Raw genomic sequence first — 19975 nt, 5'->3', positions numbered from 1 at the left:
ATTGTCATATATGTCATCGTGCATGTGTATGTAGGTGTGTGTTTGTGTGAATGTCATGTGTATGTAGGTGTGTGTGTGTGTGTATGTATGAATGTACATGTGCCACAGAACACGTGGTGGGGCTCAGCGGACGACTTTCTACTGTAGAATCTGGGGATTGAACTCAGGTCCTCAGGCTTGCATAGGGCTTCCCCCGAGTCCCCACTGAGCCATCTCCCCGGCCCTAATCTGTGGTGAGATTTTGTTTGTGATCTAACAAATAAAGCTTGCCTGAAGATCAGAGAAGCTGACTAGCCAGCCACTAGTTCTTATCTCTATGAAATTCCTGTCTCCTCCCACCTTATATTCCTCTCTCCACCCAGCCATATCCCTTCCTGTCTCTACCTCCCTAGTGTTGGGATTAAAGGCCTGTTACCCTCGAATACTGGAATTAAAGGTGTGAGCCACCACTGCCTGGCCTCTGTGACTAACTAGTGGCTAGCTCCACACTCTGATCTTCAGGCATGCTTTATTAGATCACAAATAAAATATCAACACATTTCCTCCTTTTTGTCTAAAATTTATAAAAGGTTATAACTAATATAAGAAAAACTATGTATATAAGCATAATAGCTATATACAATATGTACAGGCAATATTTACATTAACAATATCTAGTCATTAGCATTTGACAAATTCATAGAAAATACTCCATTATCTATCTTATTTTGGTGATTCCAGAAGGTTGTACATAATTCATTTTCTATCTTTAGGGGATCCTGAAAAGAAAAATTTGGGTTAATTGTCAAGTCCTGGGAGAGGTAGCTGTATCATTTCTTATCCAGTTTCTGTGTAATGGAAAAGTGCAGGGTCTGTCTCAGGTCCTGGCTAGAGTAGTCTGTGAGACAGGAACTCACCGCATTCAGTCTGGAGATTCAGTCTGAGGACTTGTAGAGACAGGATACCCCATTTGGTCTGAGGAGTCCATATCAGTAAGAATTGGTGGCTGGCTGTTCTGCTCCTCTGACTTCCAGCTTTCACCCCTTAATATCTGACTCCAGGTTTTTATTATTAAGTCCAATTAAAATTCACACTACACTAATTCTTTCTGGGACAAAAAGTCTTTTGGTGGGGGCTGGAGAGATGGCTCAGTGGTTAAGAGCATTGCCTGCTCTTCCAAAGGTCCTGAGTTCAATTCCCAGCAACCACATGGTGGCTCACAACCATCTGTAAAGAGGTCTGGCGCCCTCTTCTGGCCTTCAGGCATACAGACAGAATATTGTATACATAATAAATAAATAAATATTTTTTTTTTAAAAAAAAAAGTCTTTTGGTATAGTCCAGGCAGGCCTGCAATTCCCCGCCTCCCAAGTGCTGGAATTATAGGCACATGCTGTCATGCCTGGTGATTGGACTTTGACTTTTATTCTGAATGAGAGGTGACTCCATTGGAAGGCTTTTCTGGGAGAGATACTCTGATCCATCTAAGTTTTACGTTACGTTAGATTTCCATTCCGGGAACCAAGTATTCGAGATCCACAACTTAAAAGGACAGGCGAATGTCACCTGCCAGTTCCAACCCTCTGAGGCCGCGGCAGGAGAATCTGAGTTTAAAAGGAAAGGTTTGCTTTGCTGGCGGTTTTAGCCTTTTAACCTTGGCTAAGGATCCCTGTGATCCAGAAGAGTAAGGCAAAGAGCATGTGGTGGAACAAGGCTGCCCTGTATGTGAGAGACAGGCTCTTGCTGTGTAGCCTTGACTGGCCTCAAGCTCATAATCTTCCTGTTTGAACCTCTGATTGCTGGGATTGCAGATGTGAGCCACCGTGCCCAGTTTAGGAGCAAAACTCTGTACTTCACAGCAGCAGCGAAGCAAAGAGAAAGAACAGGGGAACTCAGCACCGCATTCAAAGACACGGCCTCCAGGGGCCCCAGTTCCTGCCAAAGGTTTCTGTTCCCAGTAGCACCAGGTGTTGGGGATCAACCCATGGACTTTTGGAGAATGTCATACTGTAACAAGCTTGAACAGAATTCTGACTGCCATGCTGTGAGAAAACGGAAGGGTTGCCAGAGCGAGGCAGAGAGCAATTAAGTGACTTTGGGAGTGGGGAGTGGTTTGAGATAGGGCCTCACACAGGCTGTGTAGCCAAGACTGACCTTGAACTCCTGATCTTGTCTTGTCGCTTATCTACCAAGAATGACCTTTGTTACAAACCAAGCAAAACAAAACAGTGATAACCTGAATGGGGACAGTGATAGAACTGGTTAGATTCTGGACACAGCTTGAAGACCAAGTCCACAGGATGTATGCAAGTCAGATAGCTTGGCGTGGTGCATGGTGGCACACGCCTTTAATCCCAGCACTCAGGGTAGAAGCGAGGGGGGGGTGAGGGGCGAGTAGAGGGGGGGGGGATGGTTCTCTGTGAGTTCAAGGCCAGCTGTAGCTACCTACGTGGAGAGGACGCATAAAGACCTGAAAAGTGGTAGAAGTGGACACCTGGTTTTAGATCTGGCCTCCGTACGCATTCATTGTATGACTAGCTGTACAGACACACGCATGCATACAAACATAAACACTTTCATACACCACACAGACAAAATATTTTTGAATATGGTACATATGAGGTGCCTACAGTGATTTTTTTTTTTACTCAGGAAACCCAGATGGGGAAGCTTTGAGCTAGGGACTCTCTGGAGCCCCAATTTGGATCTTACCTTTAATGTCTCAGGAGTGAGTGGTGCCTGTTGTCCATCTACTTTCCCATATCGCTTTAAATAGCTTGTAATCTGTCTGGTTCTCTGTCCTGACATGCAGCCAGGGTGCTAGCAAGTCTAACTCTTGGCCTTTCTCTGCCTTAAAGTCTTAGCATATGTCACCCCCTCTGTGTGTGCCCTGCACCCCTGTTCCCTTAACCCCATTTACTCCCCGTGAAGCCTCATGTGGTCCTGACCATCCCCAGTACCCACCACCACTCCAGTGAAAGAACCCAGGCACTGAGACCTTGCCAGTATGTTCTAAATCTCCTCCTTTCCAGATCACCTGTTTCTGTAGGGGACATTCCTGAGCCGTCTAGAGGTGTGTGTGCGTGTGTGTGTGTGTGTGTGTGTGTACAGACTGACTCTTATGTAATCCAGGCTGGCCTTAAACTCCAGCTCCTCTTGTCTCCATCCCATCTTGTCAAGACTTGAGAAATAAAATTGTGCTGTGCTAGTGCACACCATTGCTCCCAGCACCTGGGAGGCAGAGGCAGGCAGATCTTTGAGTTGGAGGCCAGCCTGGTCTACAGAACGAATTCCAGGACAGTCAAAGCTACATGGAAAAACTTGTGTTCCCCTCCCCAAAAAAGATTTTTTTCCCCCTACAAGGCAAATCTTTTTTTTTTAAAAAGATTTATTTATTCATTATGTTCTGCAGTGTTCTGCAGGCCAGAAGAGGACACCAGATCTTACTACAGATGGTTGTGAGCCACCATGTGGTTGCTGGGAATTGAACTCAGGACCTCTGGAACAGTAGGCAGTGCTCTCAACCGCTGAGCCATCTCTCCGGCCCCCTACAAGGCAAATCTTGTGAAAGTTTGAGGACTTCCCGTTGTCTTTTATTCACAGGCATCGGGAAGAATGTGGTGTGTGAGAAAGCAGCTACATCAGTGGACGCCTTCCGGATGGTGACAGCGTCTCGCTACTACCCACAGCTGATGAGCCTGGTGGGGAACGTGCTGCGCTTCTTGCCTGCTTTTGTGCGCATGAAGCAGCTGATCGCGGAGCACTACGTGGGGGCAGTGATGATCTGTGACGCCCGCATCTACTCTGGGAGCCTGCTCAGCCCCAGCTATGGCTGGATATGTGATGAGCTCATGGGTGGCGGGGGCCTGCACACCATGGGCACTTACATCGTGGACCTGTTAACCCACCTGACTGGCCAGAAAGCTGAGAAGGTGCATGGGCTCCTCAAGACCTTTGTGCGGCAGAACGCCACCATCCGCGGCATCCGGCACGTCACCAGCGATGACTTCTGTTTCTTCCAGATGCTCATGGGTGGGGGGGTGTGCAGCACCGTGACGCTCAACTTCAACATGCCAGGTGCCTTTGTACATGAAGTCATGGTTGTGGGCTCAGCAGGACGTCTTGTTGCCCGGGGAGCTGACCTCTATGGGCAGAAGAACTCGGCCGCACAGGAGGAACTGCTGGTGAGAGACTCGCTGACTGTGGGTGCAGGGCTCCCAGAGCAGGGTCTCCAGGATGTCCCACTCCTCTACTTGAAAGGTATGGTCTATATGGTGCAGGCCTTACGCCAGTCCTTCCAGGGCCAGGGGGATCGCCGTACCTGGGACCGCACCCCGGTCTCTATGGCTGCCTCATTTGAGGATGGACTATATATGCAGAGCGTGGTAGATGCCATTAAAAGGTCGAGCCGATCTGGGGAGTGGGAGACTGTGGAGATGCTGACCGAGGAGCCAGATGCCAACCAGAACCTATGTGAAGCACTTCAGCGGAACAACCTGTGAGCCTACACATCCTTCCTCCCACGGGGCAGAGGGACCAGGGAGGGACTGGGAGCTGGGACAGTGTCTTTTGTTTAATAAATCAGCTTGGGCCGGGGCTAGGAGCTGGTTGAAGGTGGCCCAGGAAAAAGCCCATTCGTCCATTATTGACTCCTCAGACTTGCAAGTGGCCAGTGCTCCCAGGCTAGCTGTGTATGTAGGGCAGGGCTGGGACCTGGCCCTTTGGTTCTACCAGAGAGCAGGAGCAGTGAAGGATCCATGTGTGGGCTGTTCAGCCTGACTTGTGGTCTGACAGGATGAGAGAGCCCAATAAAAAGAACTAGCCTGGTTGAGGCCTAAGGGGAGATGGCAGGAAGCTGTGCCTGTCTTAGACTGGGGCGTCTCAGGACTGGTGAAGGCAACAGGTCATCCCTTAGGGATCTTCACCTACCCTCCCATGTGATGAGACCCCCTCCAGCCCCCAGGCAGGCTCTTCCCACAGAAAAGGAGATTTCTGTATCATACATGGGGAGGAGGGCCCTGACTTGGCAAAGCGGAGACAAAGGAGAACTGTACAACATCTGAGAAATGTCAGTAAACCAGTCAGAAAAAATGTGACATCATGGTGTGTGGTCGTTTGTTTGGGGTTGGGTTTCCTTAATAATGGAAAGCTTGTTTGTTGCTGTAGATTGGTTGTTTTCCCTTTTCTCGTGGACTACATCGCAGCTCTGAGCTAATGGCTCAGCTCATGGCCGAGTCCCAGAAGTTCTCCAAATATCCTTAGTAGATAGGGTGTGAGGCTTCCTGTCAGGTTTCTGCCAAGCCTGCCATTTCAGGAAGATGGGAGGAGAGCCTGGGCCCTAGAAGGGAGGTCATGAAAGGTTCCTTTTCTTTTTGTTGTTTTTTAGATTTGTTATTTATTTATTTATTTATTTATTTATTTATTTGTGTGTGTGTGTATGTGTGTCTGTTTGTCTGTTTGTCTGTGTGCATGTACACATGTGTGCAGGTGCCCAAAGAGTCCAGCAGATGGCATCAAATTTCCTGGAGAAGGAAATAGCGAGTTAGCTGATGTGGATGCTGGGAACTGAACCTGGGTGCTCTGTGAAGGCAGTAAGCACTTTTAACTGCCGGGCCATCTCCAGCCCCAGGCTTCTGTTCCTGAAGCTGTGGTGTGGCTCCAGGACAGCCCTCGGGGAGGAGCTTAAGGAGGAAGGGGCCTGTGCCACCCTTTGGAGCAGGTTTAACTTTTAGGCACTGCCTGAGTCAGCTGGCTAGTCACCAGCCATGTTTATTAACTAGCTGTTGCAGACAGGGACAGGCCTGAGCTGGGTGGGGTCTTGAAGGACAAATCTGCCCCTTTGTCTTCTTTGCCAGTCTGCTGGATTGCGAAGCCTCTCTGAACTCCGTTCCTTCTCCAGTCTTCCTCCTTCAAATCCTGGGCTCCTTGCCAAAAAGCCCTGGGGAGGCCTTCCTCTTCCTCTTGGCATCACTTGTAGGAATTATCAGGCCTGTTCCCTGCAGTGTCCTGATTTCAAACACTGTCCTGAGGAGGTAGAATAAGGTTGGAGTGCCGTTGGTGCTCTGGTCCCCCAGAGTAACCCACTTCATGCAGATTATTTCATTCAGTCTCTAAGCCATTCGGAAAGGCACTGTTAATGTGTTCATCAGGGCTGGACACACGGTGCTGTACATCTGTAATCCTAGCATTTGAGATGCAGAAGCAGGAGGCTCACTGCAAGTTCAAGGCCAACCTGGCCTACATAAGAATTCCAGGTCAGCCAGGGCTACAGAGCAAGAACCTTTCTCAAAATCCATTTAGAGTAGAAGGCACAAAGATAAGGACTCCAGCTTCTGACCTTAAACCACCTTATTCCTGTACTTCTCCCAGACGCCTAGGCATTGACCCCTCTGCGGCACGATTCAGCCTGGCCTGAACTAGGAAGGCATTGTACAGTACCTGTCTCTAGAACATTCCGCTCAGCTCCAGCTGTCCCTGTGTGTCTTACTAAGGTGCCAAGGTCCCATTCAGGCAGTGGTGCTCACCTTTAATCCCAGCATCTCTGTGGGTTTGAGGCCAGCCTGGTCTACAAAGCAAGTTCCAGGACAGCCAGAAATATTACACAGAAAAACCCTGTCTTGAAAAAAATCAAAACAAGACAAAAAGATGACAGGTTCCCGCCTAAGTTTGAGAATGGCCAAGAAGTCCAAAGATGTATTTGTGAGAGAGCCTTTTTGCTGGCCCAGATCAGTGCTCAGGTCAGAGAACTTTGGAGAAAGACTCCCAGTACTGAGCAGGTGGCACGTGGTCATGAGGCAGGACTACTGTTAGAAGATGCAGGACTTTGAGAGCACCTCTCAGAGCCTAGATCCAGATTCCTGACATCTCTCCATCCCTCTGGCACAGAATTTGCAGTCACTGGGAAAGGGATGAGTTGAGCCTTAAGGCCCAGATACTTGTGGGTGAGAGCCCAGGGGTGACCGAGCCTAATTAAGTTCCAGGCCTGTCCTACAGTGCCCCCTCCTGGAAGGAGGCAGCAGCAGCTCCCAGGACTATATTTTTAAATAAAAATTCCTTCTGCGTTAGCTCTCCCCTTTGATACTCCAACCAGATAAAACTTCCAGAATATCTGTTAAGGCATCGATCTTCAATAAAACTCTATGCTTTGTGCTTACCGAGACATGACACCCACTTCCTGCCTCCCTGACCATCTCACTAGTCCTTGTTCTTTGCTTCATAAACAGTTTCTCCACAATGTCAGGCTGTGTGAGGAGCAGACATCCCCACCCAAGACACCACCAGTCTGCATTTGAGAGATGGAGAACTCAACTTTATTGTATCGGCTGATGATAACTCAAGTTAATCCTCAGAGTTCCTGTTGGCTCTATGTTCAGGATCACCTCTAGGCATTGCCCTGATTGGGGGGCTTTACATTTTAGTTTGCATGATTAGACTTCTAATTTTTAAAAACCAGCACGTTTAATCCCAGCACTTGGGAGGCAGAAGCAGGTGGATCTCTGAGTTTGAGGCCAGCCTAGTCTACAGATGGAGTTCCAGGACAGCCAGGGCTACACAGAGAAACCCTGTCTTGAAAAAACAAAAACAAACAAGCCGGTTTACAGAAGCAGCAGGACAAGGCAGCTCTCTTGGAACTATTTCTCAAGGCAGCCAAGATACAGTTCTTGGCATAAAGAGTAAATAAAAGTCCAAGAGACAACACGCCTTTTGAAAATATCCTCAGTCGAGACCCCAGCAGGGCTCAGCTCCCTCCCACCATGTAACTCTCTTACATGTAGTCTTTAGGCCACAGTAGAGGTAACTCTTTGTTGACACGTAACTCCTCCCTACCATGGTAAGGACTCCTGTTTGTTTCTCTTCTTCATCACCTCATACCTGTCCAGCCATGTCCTCGGCTTCCACCACACGGAACAGCCTTTCTGTGTGGCTTGACGTCTCTCACACCGGGACAGGCCTGAAAGGCTTTCCTCCAGGAACAGCTGTCTTGGCATCACTTGTCCTCCTCATCTGTCCCCGTCATCTCCCCAATCTCTGTTCCTACATGAGCATGAGAACATAACAGTTCATTGCTGCTTTGACTTCCAGCATGCACCTTGCTAAGACAAGCCTGCCGGTCTAGGCCTCAGGAAACATGAACTTTCTTCTCCGTACTCGATCTCTGCGCTTCCAGCTCTGCAGACAAAGAGCAAATACTTCATATGCTTGGGTCCTGTCACAGATGGTGTAGAACTCCCAGCAGGACCGGACAGACCCCATCTCTGCACACATCACTTCCTCAGTCATCATGAGGTCACACTCAGTTACCTAGCTCTGCAACATACTTAGTCATCAATGGTCATCTCCTTTCTGTGGGCAAGATTCTGTGTGGCCCCCGTGGACAGTATCACCTGAGGTGGTGGAGTCATTACTGTAAGCAGATGGGGAGATGGCTTGCCAGTGACCTTGCTGTGGGCCAGAAAGCATCTAGGTAGCCTCCCGATGGAGGGAGCAGCCGAGAGCGGTGCTAGGAGACTGGACCCTTCCATCTGCTGCCACCTGCACCTGCCCGCCTCATCCACATCCAGTGACCACGCTGGGCCCTTATTCTAGAGGCCCTGCATGAGACTGTGGACTTGAGATGGCTTTAGCTGTTCCTTTTCTTTTTTTTTTTTTTGGTTTTTTTTTTTTTGGTTTTTCGAGACAGGGTTTCTCTGTGGTTTTGGAGCCTGTCCTGGAACTAGCTCTTGTAGACCAGGCTGGTCTCGAACTCACAGAGATCCGCCTGCCTCTGCCTCCCGAGTGCTGGGATTAAAGGTGTGCGCCACCACCGCCCGGCTAGCTGTTCCTTTTCATACCTGTCATCTCTGTAGCCTCCTTGAGGCCTTTGATGGGAGTCCCTAGGTAGGTGTGACCCAATGACGTGTGATCTAGGGGTGCACAGTCTAGTGAAGATACACAGTTCACGGTATAAAAATGCCACAAATTCAGGGCAACACAGGTGCTTCCTGACTCGGTGAAAGAGGATGTGTGAAGCCGGGCGGTGGTGGCGCATGCCTTTAGTCCCAGCCCTCGGGAGGCAGAGGCAGGCGCATCTCCGGGAGTTCGAGACCAGCCTGGTCTACAAGAGCTAGTTCCAGGACAGGCTCCAAAAACCACAGAGAAACCCTGTCCGAAAAACCAAAAAAAAAAAGAAAGAAATATATGTGTGTGTAGTATATATGTATATGGTGTGTGTGGTATGTATGTATTGTGTACGTATGTGATGTGTATGGTATATATGTATGTTTATGCATATGTGGTATGTGTATATGTGTGCATGTATGATGTATGTGGCGTGTGTATATGTGTGCATGTGTGATGTATGTGGTATGTATGTGATGTGATGTGTGTGGTATATATGTGGTGTGTGTGGTATGTATGCACTAGCCAGGTAGAAGGATGAAGGAACAAAGGCATCTTAGGCAAAATGAAAGCAGTACAAGGTCTGGTTATCAGGAACATGGAACATACACACAGCCAGTAAGTTTCAAAGCAGCTGAGTAAGAAGAGCAAGACGCGATAGGGACAGTGGCATCATCAAGGATGCAGGCTGTGTGCAGCAGGATTATTACATGTATCTGTAATACCAGAGACCAAAGGCAGGGGGAACTTTTGAGCCACCTACCTGGAGACTTCTGAGACCCAGGCCCATGTTCCGACCTCTTAATTTAGATAGATTCACTTGTAGAAATAGAGTCAGAAGTGACACCAGGATCCTAGCTTGATACAGGAAGAAAAGCATTTAATGTGGAAGCCCCTTATCTGAAGCGTTTGAAGGACACGCAGGAAGACCTGCGGTCTTGTCTCCCCAACATCGCTCACTCATCTGCCCTTCCAGAGGCAGCGGTCATCCAGTGACAGGGCCTGCACTGTCCCCACCACCCATCACCAGGGACCGGTAGTGGGCAAAGTGTAGTCTGTCACAATGAATGGGAGCATTTAAAAAAGTATTTAATGCATATGAGTGTTTTGCCTGCGTGCGTGTCTGTACACTACAGTGTGTGCCTGGTACAGGCAGAGGCCAGAAGAGGTGCCAGATCCTGGGACAGGAGTAGGTGCTGTGTGAATGCTGGGAACTGAACCTGGTCCCCTGCAAAAGCAATAAGTGCTTTTACCAAGAGCCATCGCTCCAGTCCCCCTCCCCCGTTTTCTTTCTTGTTTTGGTTTTTGGAGATAGGGTCTTTCTGTGTAGCTCTGGCTCCTGGAACTACTCTGTAGACCAGGCTGGCCTCAAACTCAGAAATTCCCTCATCTCTACCTCCAGAGTCCTGGGGTTAAAAGTGTGCATCACCAAGTTTGGCTTCTCTAACTTTTTTTTTTCCCTTTACTGTTTTTGAGAGAGGGTTTCTCTGTGTAGCCCTGGCTGTACTAGAACTTGCTTTGTAGACCAGGCTGACCTTGAACTGACAGAGATCTGCCTGCCTCTGCCTCCTGAATGCTGGGATTAAACATGTGTGTCACCCCCCACACCTCCCCTCCTTTCTTTTTTTTTTTTTAAAGATAGGGTCTCCTGTAGTATACCCTGGCCTTGAATTCACTATGCAAATGAGGCTAGCCTTTAACTCTTAATCTGCCTGCCTCTACCTCCCAAATTCAAGGGCAGAGCAAGGCCTAAGCCCAGGTCCCCAGTCACAGGTCTGCACCACCACACCTGGTTAGTAGTAAACTTTCTAAAATGCCAGTCTTGGGACAGACAAATGAACTTTGCCACCTCAGAGGGAGATCCCAGATTTGATCCCCTCGAAGTAAGGACAAATGTAGGCTCTCAAGAGACAGGCAATAGGATGGAACACTGGTCCCAAATTCCTCTCCCTCACCGCCTCACATGAGTAGGTCTGACCCTCAGGCAGACACCAGGGCAGAGTACAAAGCCTGGGCACCATGCCTACCTACCTCTGTGTGTAACAGTTTCCTCTGATATGGAAACACTCCATCCTGGAGGAGGCTCCTTAAACATGAAGGTAAACAACTCGAAATAGCTTCAGGAAGTTCCTGAAACTGACCAGATTCACTAAGCCCTTCCCTGCCCGAGGAAGCAATAAAAGCTGGGAGTCTCTCATAGGGAAGGATCTGCTTAGAGGACTTGGAGACTAGACAGACCAGAGACCTGGAAAAAGCAGAAACCCACCGAGCGCCTGAAGCACCTGGAAGGGATACTCTAACCTGTTGAACCACCTCCAGGCTGTGCAACATGCTCCAAGTTCCCAGCTCCTGTAAGCTGTCATCTGTGCTGGGGTGGACTTTGGTGATGCAGCTGCCTTTGAGGCATTTCTGCTCCCGTAGTAAACCCCTCACCCATATTCCTGTAGTAATCCCAATAAAATTCATTGGTTCACCAAGTTGGACTTCGGTGGTATCTGTTCTTGGGTCTGTCCTGGGCTCCCAGTCTGGGGTGAGTAAGTGTGCGTGTCTCTCCAGGAATATTTTCGTCACACAACACCCTCACCCACCCTGACACACTTGTCCGGGTTCCAGCTGATCCAGATGACCCATCAGGCAAACGCTGCACGGGTGAACCCTCCTCCCTTCTCCCCAGCCTTTTCCCCAATTCAAACATCGTATTTGAGGAATCAGTCTTCAAGATGAGAAATGTTTATTTTCAGCAAGTCCAAATTCCCAAGTACAGATAAATTCCAAGTATAGATAAAAAAAGACTAAATTCCTCCCTCCACCTGATGGCCCAGGCCTGAGCTCACAGCCCTAGTTTAGGCCCAGGGTAGAGACATGTCACTTGTACTGAGGGGAGAGTGGGGGCACAAGAGGGGCAGCACAGACACTCAACATCTTGTCAATATCCACTTGGGTTGTCTTATCCACCTCAGCCTTGAGGCTGCTACTCACCCTCAGACTGGACAACCCCCCAGGCTCCCCTCCAACCTCCTGCCCTAGAGAAGGAAGGGTGTGCGTGAGAGGCACTAATGCGTTAGGGCAGGGTAAAGCGAGGCCTAAGCCCAGCTCACCTGCCACAGGCACCAAGGCCCGCAAGTGCAGCTGTTCCACACCTGCCTCCTCAGGAGCCGGGGCTAACTCCGACTCGGGCTCCACCTCTGGCTCTCCGTCGCCGTCCCCTGCCTGATTCAGCTCGGGGTTGCAATAGTTGATATATTGGTACAGTGGCCGCAGGCGCTGGGCTTTTCCTGCAAGAACCCAAGGCAGGGCAAAGACTGGAGCGCCGGGTGGGCCCATGTCAGACCGAGAAGACAAAGAAGGGTAACCCCAGGGAGTCCACTCACGCTCCAGCCCCAGCATCTCCGTGGGTGCAGATGTACTGGCTACAGCTGGGGGCACAGGAGCCCCTACGCTCTTGCGCTTCTTGGCTTTCTTGTGCTGTTTAGCAGGCAGTGAAGACTCACTGTGGCTGCCCTCTGGCTCCTCCTTCTGCAGCAGCATCCCGGGTGGCAGTTCAGCTTCAGCCCTAGGTTGGGCATGGTAGCTTGGCCCTGGGAGGGCTGTGGCAGCCAAGCCTGGGACAAGAGGCCTGACAGAGATAGGCTTCAGTCTTTGGATCCTAGCCCTGCCTGCCCACCAATGCCAGGACTAGTTAGCTGCCCCTTTCTTGGTCAGTGAAGCCCCAAGCCCAACAGAGACTCAACACTCGTTGTAACAATTTCCTATAAAACCTGAATGCTCCAAATCTTTTTCTTTTCCTCTTAGACTCCTGTTCTAGAGAAACGGAAGGTTCTAGTTGGGAGTTAGAGGTAGCAGCAGAAGACAAAGATTTCTGCCTCAAAGGTATCAGGATTTAGGACTATCGGAGTGTAACCCCCCCTCCCCAGCCCGGCAACTCCTTCCCTCTGAAAGCCCCTCACTTGATGGGCTTTCTCTTGGTTCCATGACTGGGCCTCACGATGGACGATGCAGGCTTGGGTCCTCTCTCCTCTCCTGCTCCCACCCCTAGATTGAGTCCTTCCTCTCCTCGGTTTATTCCTTCCTCCTGGAGCTCCAGCTCGAAACTCTGTCCTACTGAACACTTGTCTTCACCTGGGGGTCTGCAGGTCTCACGTGCTGGCACCAGACACTTTTCTCCTGGTCCTAGACACTAGAAGACACACATAGCAGCCAATGGCCAGGCAAAGTATTGCAGGGAATCAGTTATTCATAGTCCAATATTGGCCACAAAATATGATATGAAGGCCACCAGCTCAGACCCCTCTACATGCAGGGCTTGGCCTGGCAGTTAGGGAGTTGGATCACCTAGAGTCCCGCCTCTCCTGCCCTCCACCTCCCAAGCTTCGAAAATGCCCTGAGTCACCTCAGGGATCTCTGCAACCTGGGCTAATCCTACTGCCTTCCCATTCTGGGCTTCAGGATGCCTCTGGGCCCCTGCTGAGGCCATGGCTGTGCGAACTTAGTGCTTCCCTTGACGGTTGCTAGGAGAAGACGGCGGGCTCAGAGGGGGGTTGGACTGGTGTACTCAGTGTTGGCAGATGAGGATCCTGCTGAGATCCGAGACTTACACTAGCTCCTCATGTGGAACTACAAACCCCAGAAGGCTTTTCGCAAAAATCATTTGACCCCTGACCTCAGGAAGCCATTTGTTGCCAAGCAACAGCAACTCCTACCGGCTTGCAACAGTTGGCGGTAAAACTGCTCGAGTGAGAGCCCCCGATGGGGCGCTGCGGGGGAGGGGTCGCGAACCCCTCAGTCCAGTGGGCTAGGATCCCGGTCGCGGGGCGGTGGCGCAGGCTCAGCCTAGGGGCCGGGCGGGAGACTAGGGGTGGGGGTCGGGAATGGCGGGTATTGCGAGGTTGCAGGGCTCGGGTTGAGGGTGGAAGCACCCGACAGGGATTGGGCGCAGCAGGCTTCGGTGCATGGTTGCAGGGCTGCGGTAGAATCATGTGCGAGGGCCCGTCCCGCATCTCTGGACCCATTCCCCCAGACCCTACGCTCTGCCCGGACTACTACAGGCGGCCGGCCTCGGGTGAGTTGCGGGGTCCCGCGGCGGGCGAGTACACCGCGCCGTCACTGAGCACGGCTTTCCATCGCGTCTTGCTTCTCAGCCCAAGGGCGCCTGGAAGGAAACGCGCTGAAGCTGGATCTGCTGACTTCAGGTCGCGACCTGGACTCCTGTCCTCCTCGTGGCCCCCGCATCAGGCCTGGAGCCCGAGAGATCCTAGAGCGTGGTCAGCGAGGCGTGGGGGACGTGCTGCTGCAACTGGGAGGCATCTCCCTTGGTTCAGGGGTGTCTCCTAAGAGTAAGTCCTTCCCAGAAGGGGTATGGGGCATTGGGAGGTCAAAAGCAGAGATTAAAATAGGATGCTCCTTAATTGCCTTGAGCCCAGGTAACTATGCACTTTTCTGGGTGTTAGTTTTCCTAGCACAAAAGGAGGCTGAAACGCACTACCTCCTGGCAGGATCAAAATTCGTCCTTAGGTAGGAAACCCTAGCATCAAGCATTCACACCTTGATGGAACATCACTTAAGTAGCCTACTTCTTGTTTCTAAGGTGTTAGGAAAACAGACTTAAAAGTATGGGCCTCGCAGTTGGAGGCAATAAATAAGACAGGGAAGGTGATTAGTGGTAAACTTAAGTATCAAAATGTAGAGGATAACCAGGAGGAACACTGGGTAAGGAGAGAATAAGGTGACAGTAGTGCTGTGTGTGATGTTGGAGATGCCAGTCAGCTCCTCAGAGAAGGTCCATCCAGGGCCTCTCATATACTAGGCATCTCTCCACCAGATCGTCCAGGAGAAATTCCTGCCAAGCGTGTGGCGTGAGCCTCCATGTGCTCCACCCTGAGTCGCATGGCCATTTGTAGGGCTGTCCCTAGCAACAGTTCTTCCCTAGGAAAGGATTCAAAAGACCATGAGAAGGAAAACCTGAGGCGGATCAGAGAGATTCAGAGGCGCTTCCAAGATCAAGAACGCAGCCGAGAGCAGGGCCAGCCTAAGCCCCTGAAGGCACTGTGGCGCTCACCCAAGTACGACAACGTGGAGTCTCGAGTCAAGGCCAGGATGAAGGTATCTGTCCCTGGGAACCAGCCATATTGTCGGTCTTCGTCAACAGACAATTATACCCTGATCTAACTTACAGAGTGTGTGTATGGGGTGGGGATCATAAAGGCTAAGACATCTGGAGTGGACCTTCTCTGGGGAGCTGATTGGCATCAGGGAAAGTAAGAATTAGGCTAGGGAAAGAGATGAAACCTCACAGTTAGAAAGAAGTCCTGGGATCAGGGCAATGGGGAGAGTGGGTATCACTGTATTTATAGAAGGTTAGGGCTGAAAGCCAGCTGGACGCATATGTGAAAGAATTTACCTAAGCTGCTTGTCAACATTTATTTGTGATGTTGGAGACCAAATCCAGGGACTCATGCACCCTAGGCATACACTGTAGCTCTCACTAAGTTATAGCCCAGCCTTCATACTAATTCATTCTCAAGTTTTCTGCCCCTGTCTGTTTCATGTAGCCCAGGCTGACCTCAAATTCTGTAGAAAGCTAACCTTTGAACTCCTGACTCTCCTTTCTCCACCTCCCAAGTACTGGAATTAAAGGTGTTTCCTACCACACCACTTTCTTTTTCTTTTAATTAATTAATTGTTTCAAATAAAAACATGTGTATGGGTGTTTTGCCTGCAAGTCTATGTATCATAGAGGCCAAAAGAAGGCATCAGGTCTCCTGGAACTGGAGTTCCAGACTGCTGTGAGCTGCCATGTGATACCTCGCCCCACTACTTTCTTTTGAGACACGGTCTCACTATGTAGCCCAGTCTAGCCTCAAACTCATTATGTAGCCTAGGCTGGACTTGAACTTTTTTTTTTTTTTGGTTTTTCGAGACAGGGTTTCTCTGTGGTTTTGGAGCCTGTCCTGGAACTAGCTCTTGTAGACCAGGCTGGTCTCGAACTCACAGAGATCCGCCTACCTCTGCCTCCCAAGTGCTGGGATTAAAGGCATGGACTTGAACTTTTAACAGTCCTCCTGCCTTAGCCTCCTAGGTGTTGGGATAATAGGTTTGGACCACCACTTCCAGCTCATTTCTTTCTGAAACCCAAGCTAGCTGTTTAGCCTCAGGCTGTCCTTGAATTCTCTCCTTAACCTAGACTGGCCTGAAACTGTCAATCCTACTGAGTCCTGGGACTAAAGGCATGTACCACCATTCCTTGAAACATGTATTTCTGAGGAAAGAGCAGAGGGTTACGTTTAGGTTTTGGTGGTAGTTACCATGTCTCTATGCAGGGACCCTGAAAGAGACAGGACTGAGAGAAAAGACAAGGTCACATGAGAGTGTATTCAGGCTAAAGCATCTGTGGGACTGCCAGGGGGTAGGACTGTGTCCAGGAAGCAGATGGATACATAGCTCTCAATCTCATCAGTGAGACCAGAGTGTTATTGACAATTAAATTGAGGTCAGTGTCTCGAAGGACATATCCTTGGTTTCTAGGGCTTGTAGGCAACCCTCAGTAACTTTGGGGTGCTAGAGCCAGAAAGCTTGGGTAAGGAGTAAGGGAGCCGGGCGGTGGAGGCACACATGCCTTTTATCCCAGCCCTCAGGAGGCAGAGACAAGCAGATCTGTATGAATTCAAAGACACCCTGCTCTACAGAGTGAGTTCCAGGACAGCCAGGGCTACACAGAAACCCTGTCCTGAAAAACATAAATAAATAAATAAATAAATAAATAAATAAATAAATAAATGGAGAAAAGGAAGGTAGCTAAACGAAGACGGATGTGGGCAGTGGGTAGTTTGTTTTCTCAAAGCTTTAAGAGAAAAGTGTATTTAAATGTTGAGAAGTATTCCTTCAAGGAGGAGGCCCATCGGGAAGAGCATAGACAGGAACTTGAAGGAGGGACAGAACAGGGAATAGTTTATGGCTTAGGACCCTGTCTGCAGCCTCCCTGATTCCTCTGCTGTCATTCCCTCCAGGAGCCTGGCCCTGCCTCTGTGACAGAGCCTGCCCACTTCCTTCGGGCACACTCCCGCTGTGGACCTGGGCTCCCACCGTCCCGTGTCTCCAGTCCTCAGCCTGCCCTGCCAGGTGCCAAAGCTAAGGTGAGACAATCTGTGTGGACTAGAGAAGCTCTTAGCCAGCCGTCCTGGGGCTGGGGTACAGAGGTACGACAAGAGTGCACAGGATCCCCACCATGCCTGCCATGTCCCTGCAGGGGCCAGACCAGGGTGTGGATTTCATTAGTCACAACGCCCGAGCTGCCAAGAGAGCCCCGCGGCGCCATTCCCGCTCCCTGCAGGTCCTGGCACAGGTTCTGGAGCAGCAGCGGCAAGCCCAGGAACACTACAATGCCACACAGAAAGGCCATGTGCCCCATTAGTAGGTTCCATGGGCCGACAAGTATGGGACCTTTGTGGGGGGTGGGAGCCAGTCTGCCTTGGTGTCCTCAACCCTGGGGGGCTGTGCATTCACAGCCTGTTGGAACGCAGGGATCTGTGGCGGAGGGAAGAAGAAGCTCGTCAGCGTAGCCAGCCAGACCCTGCCGTGCCCCCGGGCCACACACTCATGCCTGAGAACCAGCGACTAGAGACCCTGAACAGTCTGCTCCAGAGTGAGTACTTGGGCAGGGGTGGCTGAAAGGGAGCCCATGGGGCACCGTGTACGCCTACCCAGCACTCACTGTTCCCATGCCCCCCTGTAGGCCAGAGCCAGCTGCTGCGTGAGCTTGTCCTGCTACCTGCTGGGGCAGACTCTCTGAGAGCCCAAGGCCACCGTGCCGAACTGGACCGGAAGCTGGTGCAAATAGATGAGGCTATCAATATCTTTTCCCGACCCAAAGTCTTTGTGAAGATGGATAGCTAAGCTCTACCTCTGTGGGTAGAGTGACAGGAAGATCCATGCAGAGGGTCACCCATGACTATGAAGGGCAAGCCATGTCATAGTTCCAAAGACAGGAGCACCGGGGTGGGCAGTTTCTCTAAAGCACCTCCTAGTCCCCCAGCCTTCCAACTCCTGTATCAAAATTAAACCTTTTGTACACAGCGGCTGTTTCCATAGCATCTTTCTTAACAATGTCAGCGAGCCTCCTGCTGCATGGTTCTAGGAAGGTCTCTGCTGCGCCCTTATCCCTCCTGCCTCATGTTCAGGGAAGAAGGCTGACTTACAGGCTCAGGGAAGGCGTTTGGGCTGGGACACAGAAGGACCATGTCTGCATTTGTAGACAACCTTTAATATTCCCTGGGCTGAGAGGGCTCTGTGAGCAAGCTAATCTTCCCTCCCAGCTGGGAAGTCCATGCCATGCTCCAGCAGCCTGAGCTGACAAGGGCTGCGTCTTTTTGCCTGTCAAAGGCTGAATCCACTAACATTGCCTCGCATGCCGTTCCCCCAGTCAGAGTTGGCTTGCTCTTGGCTATCCAAGGAGGGCAGAGAGCTGCCAGCACCAGGAAGTAGGCAGCCAGGTTGTAGGTCCCAGCGCAGGGGCCCCTGAGACAGCCCATTAGAACAGGAAGGGTGGCGATTCTCAATGACCAGGTCACTGTTGTCCTCATCACTCTCAGGGTCAGTAGGCCCAGGCCCTACAGAGGAAGGCCCTGTTAGACGCCCAGATGCCCCTCGTACAACATTATTACGCTGGTTGGCAGGCTTGACAGTGACAATGAGGTTATGGCTGTTGGCAACCATCATGTCCGTCACTTGGTCCAAGGTCTTCCCAGCCACCTCAATGCCATTGACCTCGAGGATCTCATCACTGACTGCCAGCAGCCCTGTACTCTCAGCCAGGCCCCCACGTACCAGGCGAGAGATGAAGATTCCTGGAACCCGCTCCAGGCCCTGGGGAGCCACACGAACACTCATGCCATCTCGAATGTAGAAGCCCAGGGGGCGGTCTGAGCCGTGTTTGTGGAGCCTCACGCGTCGATGGGTCTCGGGTAGTAGGTCCACATCTATGACTGAAGACACCTGGCGGAAATCCTGGGGTAGGCTGATTAGCAAGGGTGGTCGGGTACGCAGAGGTGCAGCTGGTCGAAGCAGGAGCCCTTTCTTGCGCCTCTGCAAAGAGTTGGAGGCAAAAGCCAGGCCACTGGAGTCGCCTTCTGCTGCAAGAGAAGGGGGGACTGGGATTAGAGACTGCTCTCCCATTTTGGCCCCTGACAGAGACAATGCCAACTGTTTCCTACCACTTGGAGGTCAGACCAAGGGCAGAGATTGCAGAAAGTGAAGCCTGGGAACCCTGGGTATGGATTAACCTTTGTAGACCTGCCCTGTCACCCTACCCCGAGGAAACTGCCCACTGTACCCCATCCTCACCCCGCTTCTGCACCAATAGGCGCAGGGGCGGGGGCCCGCTGGCAAGGGCCCGGTGCAAACTGTCATCGTTGGTGAGGGGCAGCAGGTCGCCGTGAGCATCGGTGTAGCCAAGCAGCACATCCAAGCCAGAGATCTGGTGTACCACACACAGCAAGCGTGAGAACTCCTGGAAGCCTTTCAGGGAAGCGCGGGGCAGTGCAAAACGTCGGAACTCGGCGTCAAACTGGAGGCGGGAGGGGAAGGGGAGAGGAGTGTCAGGACAGAGCCCAAGCCCCTTTCTCACCACAGGTCTGAAGCTGTCAAGTGAGAGAAAGGGCTGCTGCAACAGCTGCAGCCTTTAAGCTTAAACCTCAGTTCCAGTACGAGGGACACTGTCCAAGGTCCTTTCCTACATACCCAGGCCACAGAGAGACTCTGGAGATCCATAGTGGGAAGAAAGATGCGATGAGGGGAGGCAGACAGAAAAGCAGAACAGGACGCGGAGGATGGAGGACAGAAAGAGGTGATGGAGACCAAGGAGCCAGTAAGGGAGAGAAAGGGAATTGGAGCATCTAGCGCAGTGGCCAGAGCCGAGGCCGGAGGAGCCCTTACTTTGCTCTTCACCTCCACGATGCTATCAGGACTGCGCGCCGGAGTCCTCTGCGGTCTGGCCATTGCGGGACCAGGCGGGCCGGGGACAGTGCCCCAAGGCTGCCCGCCAAGGCGCAGGTGCACAGCCCGGCCCGCTGGCCCGCGCCGCCCCGCCCCTGGCGGTAGCACTCGCCCCGCCCTCCCACCCGAACCA

The 19975-nt window shown here is 51.3% G+C and overlaps 4 protein-coding genes across 9 annotated transcripts in view; 2 read left to right on the top strand and 2 right to left on the bottom strand.

Annotated features, from left to right (window-relative positions):
* Window positions 1-5155, top strand: part of Gfod2 (Gfo/Idh/MocA-like oxidoreductase domain containing 2) — a 37357-nt gene extending 32202 nt beyond the window's left edge. The window contains exon 3 of one of the 2 annotated variants that reach the window (XM_057753763.1): window positions 3583-5155. In XM_057753763.1, the coding sequence (XP_057609746.1) occupies window positions 3583-4481 (899 nt within the window). In that variant the 3' untranslated portion in view covers window positions 4482-5155. The remainder of the gene's footprint in view (window positions 1-3582) is intronic. The other variant, XM_057753762.1, reaches the window with a different exon arrangement.
* A 6558-nt stretch (window positions 5156-11713) lies between these two features.
* C21H16orf86 (chromosome 21 C16orf86 homolog) lies at window positions 11714-13330 on the bottom strand. Of its 2 annotated transcripts, none has more exons than XM_057754410.1 (4): window positions 13247-13330; window positions 12813-13033; window positions 12228-12409; window positions 11714-12158 (listed from the first exon to the last, which is right to left on the bottom strand). In XM_057754410.1, exons 1-4 carry the CDS (start codon window positions 13328-13330, stop codon window positions 11722-11724), a joined length of 924 nt encoding a protein of 307 aa, XP_057610393.1. In that variant the 3' UTR covers window positions 11714-11721. The 2 variants fall into 2 exon arrangements, with proteins under 2 accessions (XP_057610393.1, XP_057610394.1); XM_057754411.1 differs by having other exon boundaries at window positions 11714-12131.
* A 213-nt stretch (window positions 13331-13543) lies between these two features.
* On the top strand, window positions 13544-17942 carry Enkd1 (enkurin domain containing 1). Of its 2 annotated transcripts, none has more exons than XM_057753872.1 (8): window positions 13544-13575; window positions 13816-13915; window positions 13995-14189; window positions 14783-14955; window positions 16860-16985; window positions 17099-17262; window positions 17358-17494; window positions 17585-17942. In XM_057753872.1, the coding sequence occupies exons 2-8, from the start codon at window positions 13831-13833 to the stop codon at window positions 17743-17745; spliced, it is 1041 nt and encodes a 346-aa protein (XP_057609855.1). In that variant the 5' UTR covers window positions 13544-13575; window positions 13816-13830; the 3' UTR covers window positions 17746-17942. The 2 variants fall into 2 exon arrangements, with proteins under 2 accessions (XP_057609855.1, XP_057609854.1); XM_057753871.1 differs by having other exon boundaries at window positions 13553-13589.
* A 168-nt stretch (window positions 17943-18110) lies between these two features.
* Window positions 18111-19937, bottom strand: Pard6a (par-6 family cell polarity regulator alpha). 3 transcript variants are annotated; one of them, XM_057753697.1, is made up of 3 exons: window positions 19783-19937; window positions 19192-19414; window positions 18111-18980 (listed from the first exon to the last, which is right to left on the bottom strand). In XM_057753697.1, exons 1-3 carry the CDS (start codon window positions 19843-19845, stop codon window positions 18226-18228), a joined length of 1041 nt encoding a protein of 346 aa, XP_057609680.1. In that variant the 5' UTR covers window positions 19846-19937; the 3' UTR covers window positions 18111-18225. The 3 variants fall into 3 exon arrangements, with proteins under 3 accessions (XP_057609680.1, XP_057609681.1, XP_057609682.1); XM_057753698.1 differs by having other exon boundaries at window positions 18111-18977; XM_057753699.1 differs by lacking the exon at window positions 19192-19414 and having other exon boundaries at window positions 18111-18977; window positions 19783-19851.
* Window positions 19938-19975: the final 38 nt, after the last annotated feature.

The sequence above is a fragment of the Chionomys nivalis genome, chromosome 21 (genome assembly GCF_950005125.1).
Source record: "Chionomys nivalis chromosome 21, mChiNiv1.1, whole genome shotgun sequence".
NCBI classification, from domain to species: domain Eukaryota; kingdom Metazoa; phylum Chordata; class Mammalia; order Rodentia; family Cricetidae; genus Chionomys; species Chionomys nivalis.
This window is presented reverse-complemented; position numbering and strand designations above follow the sequence as displayed.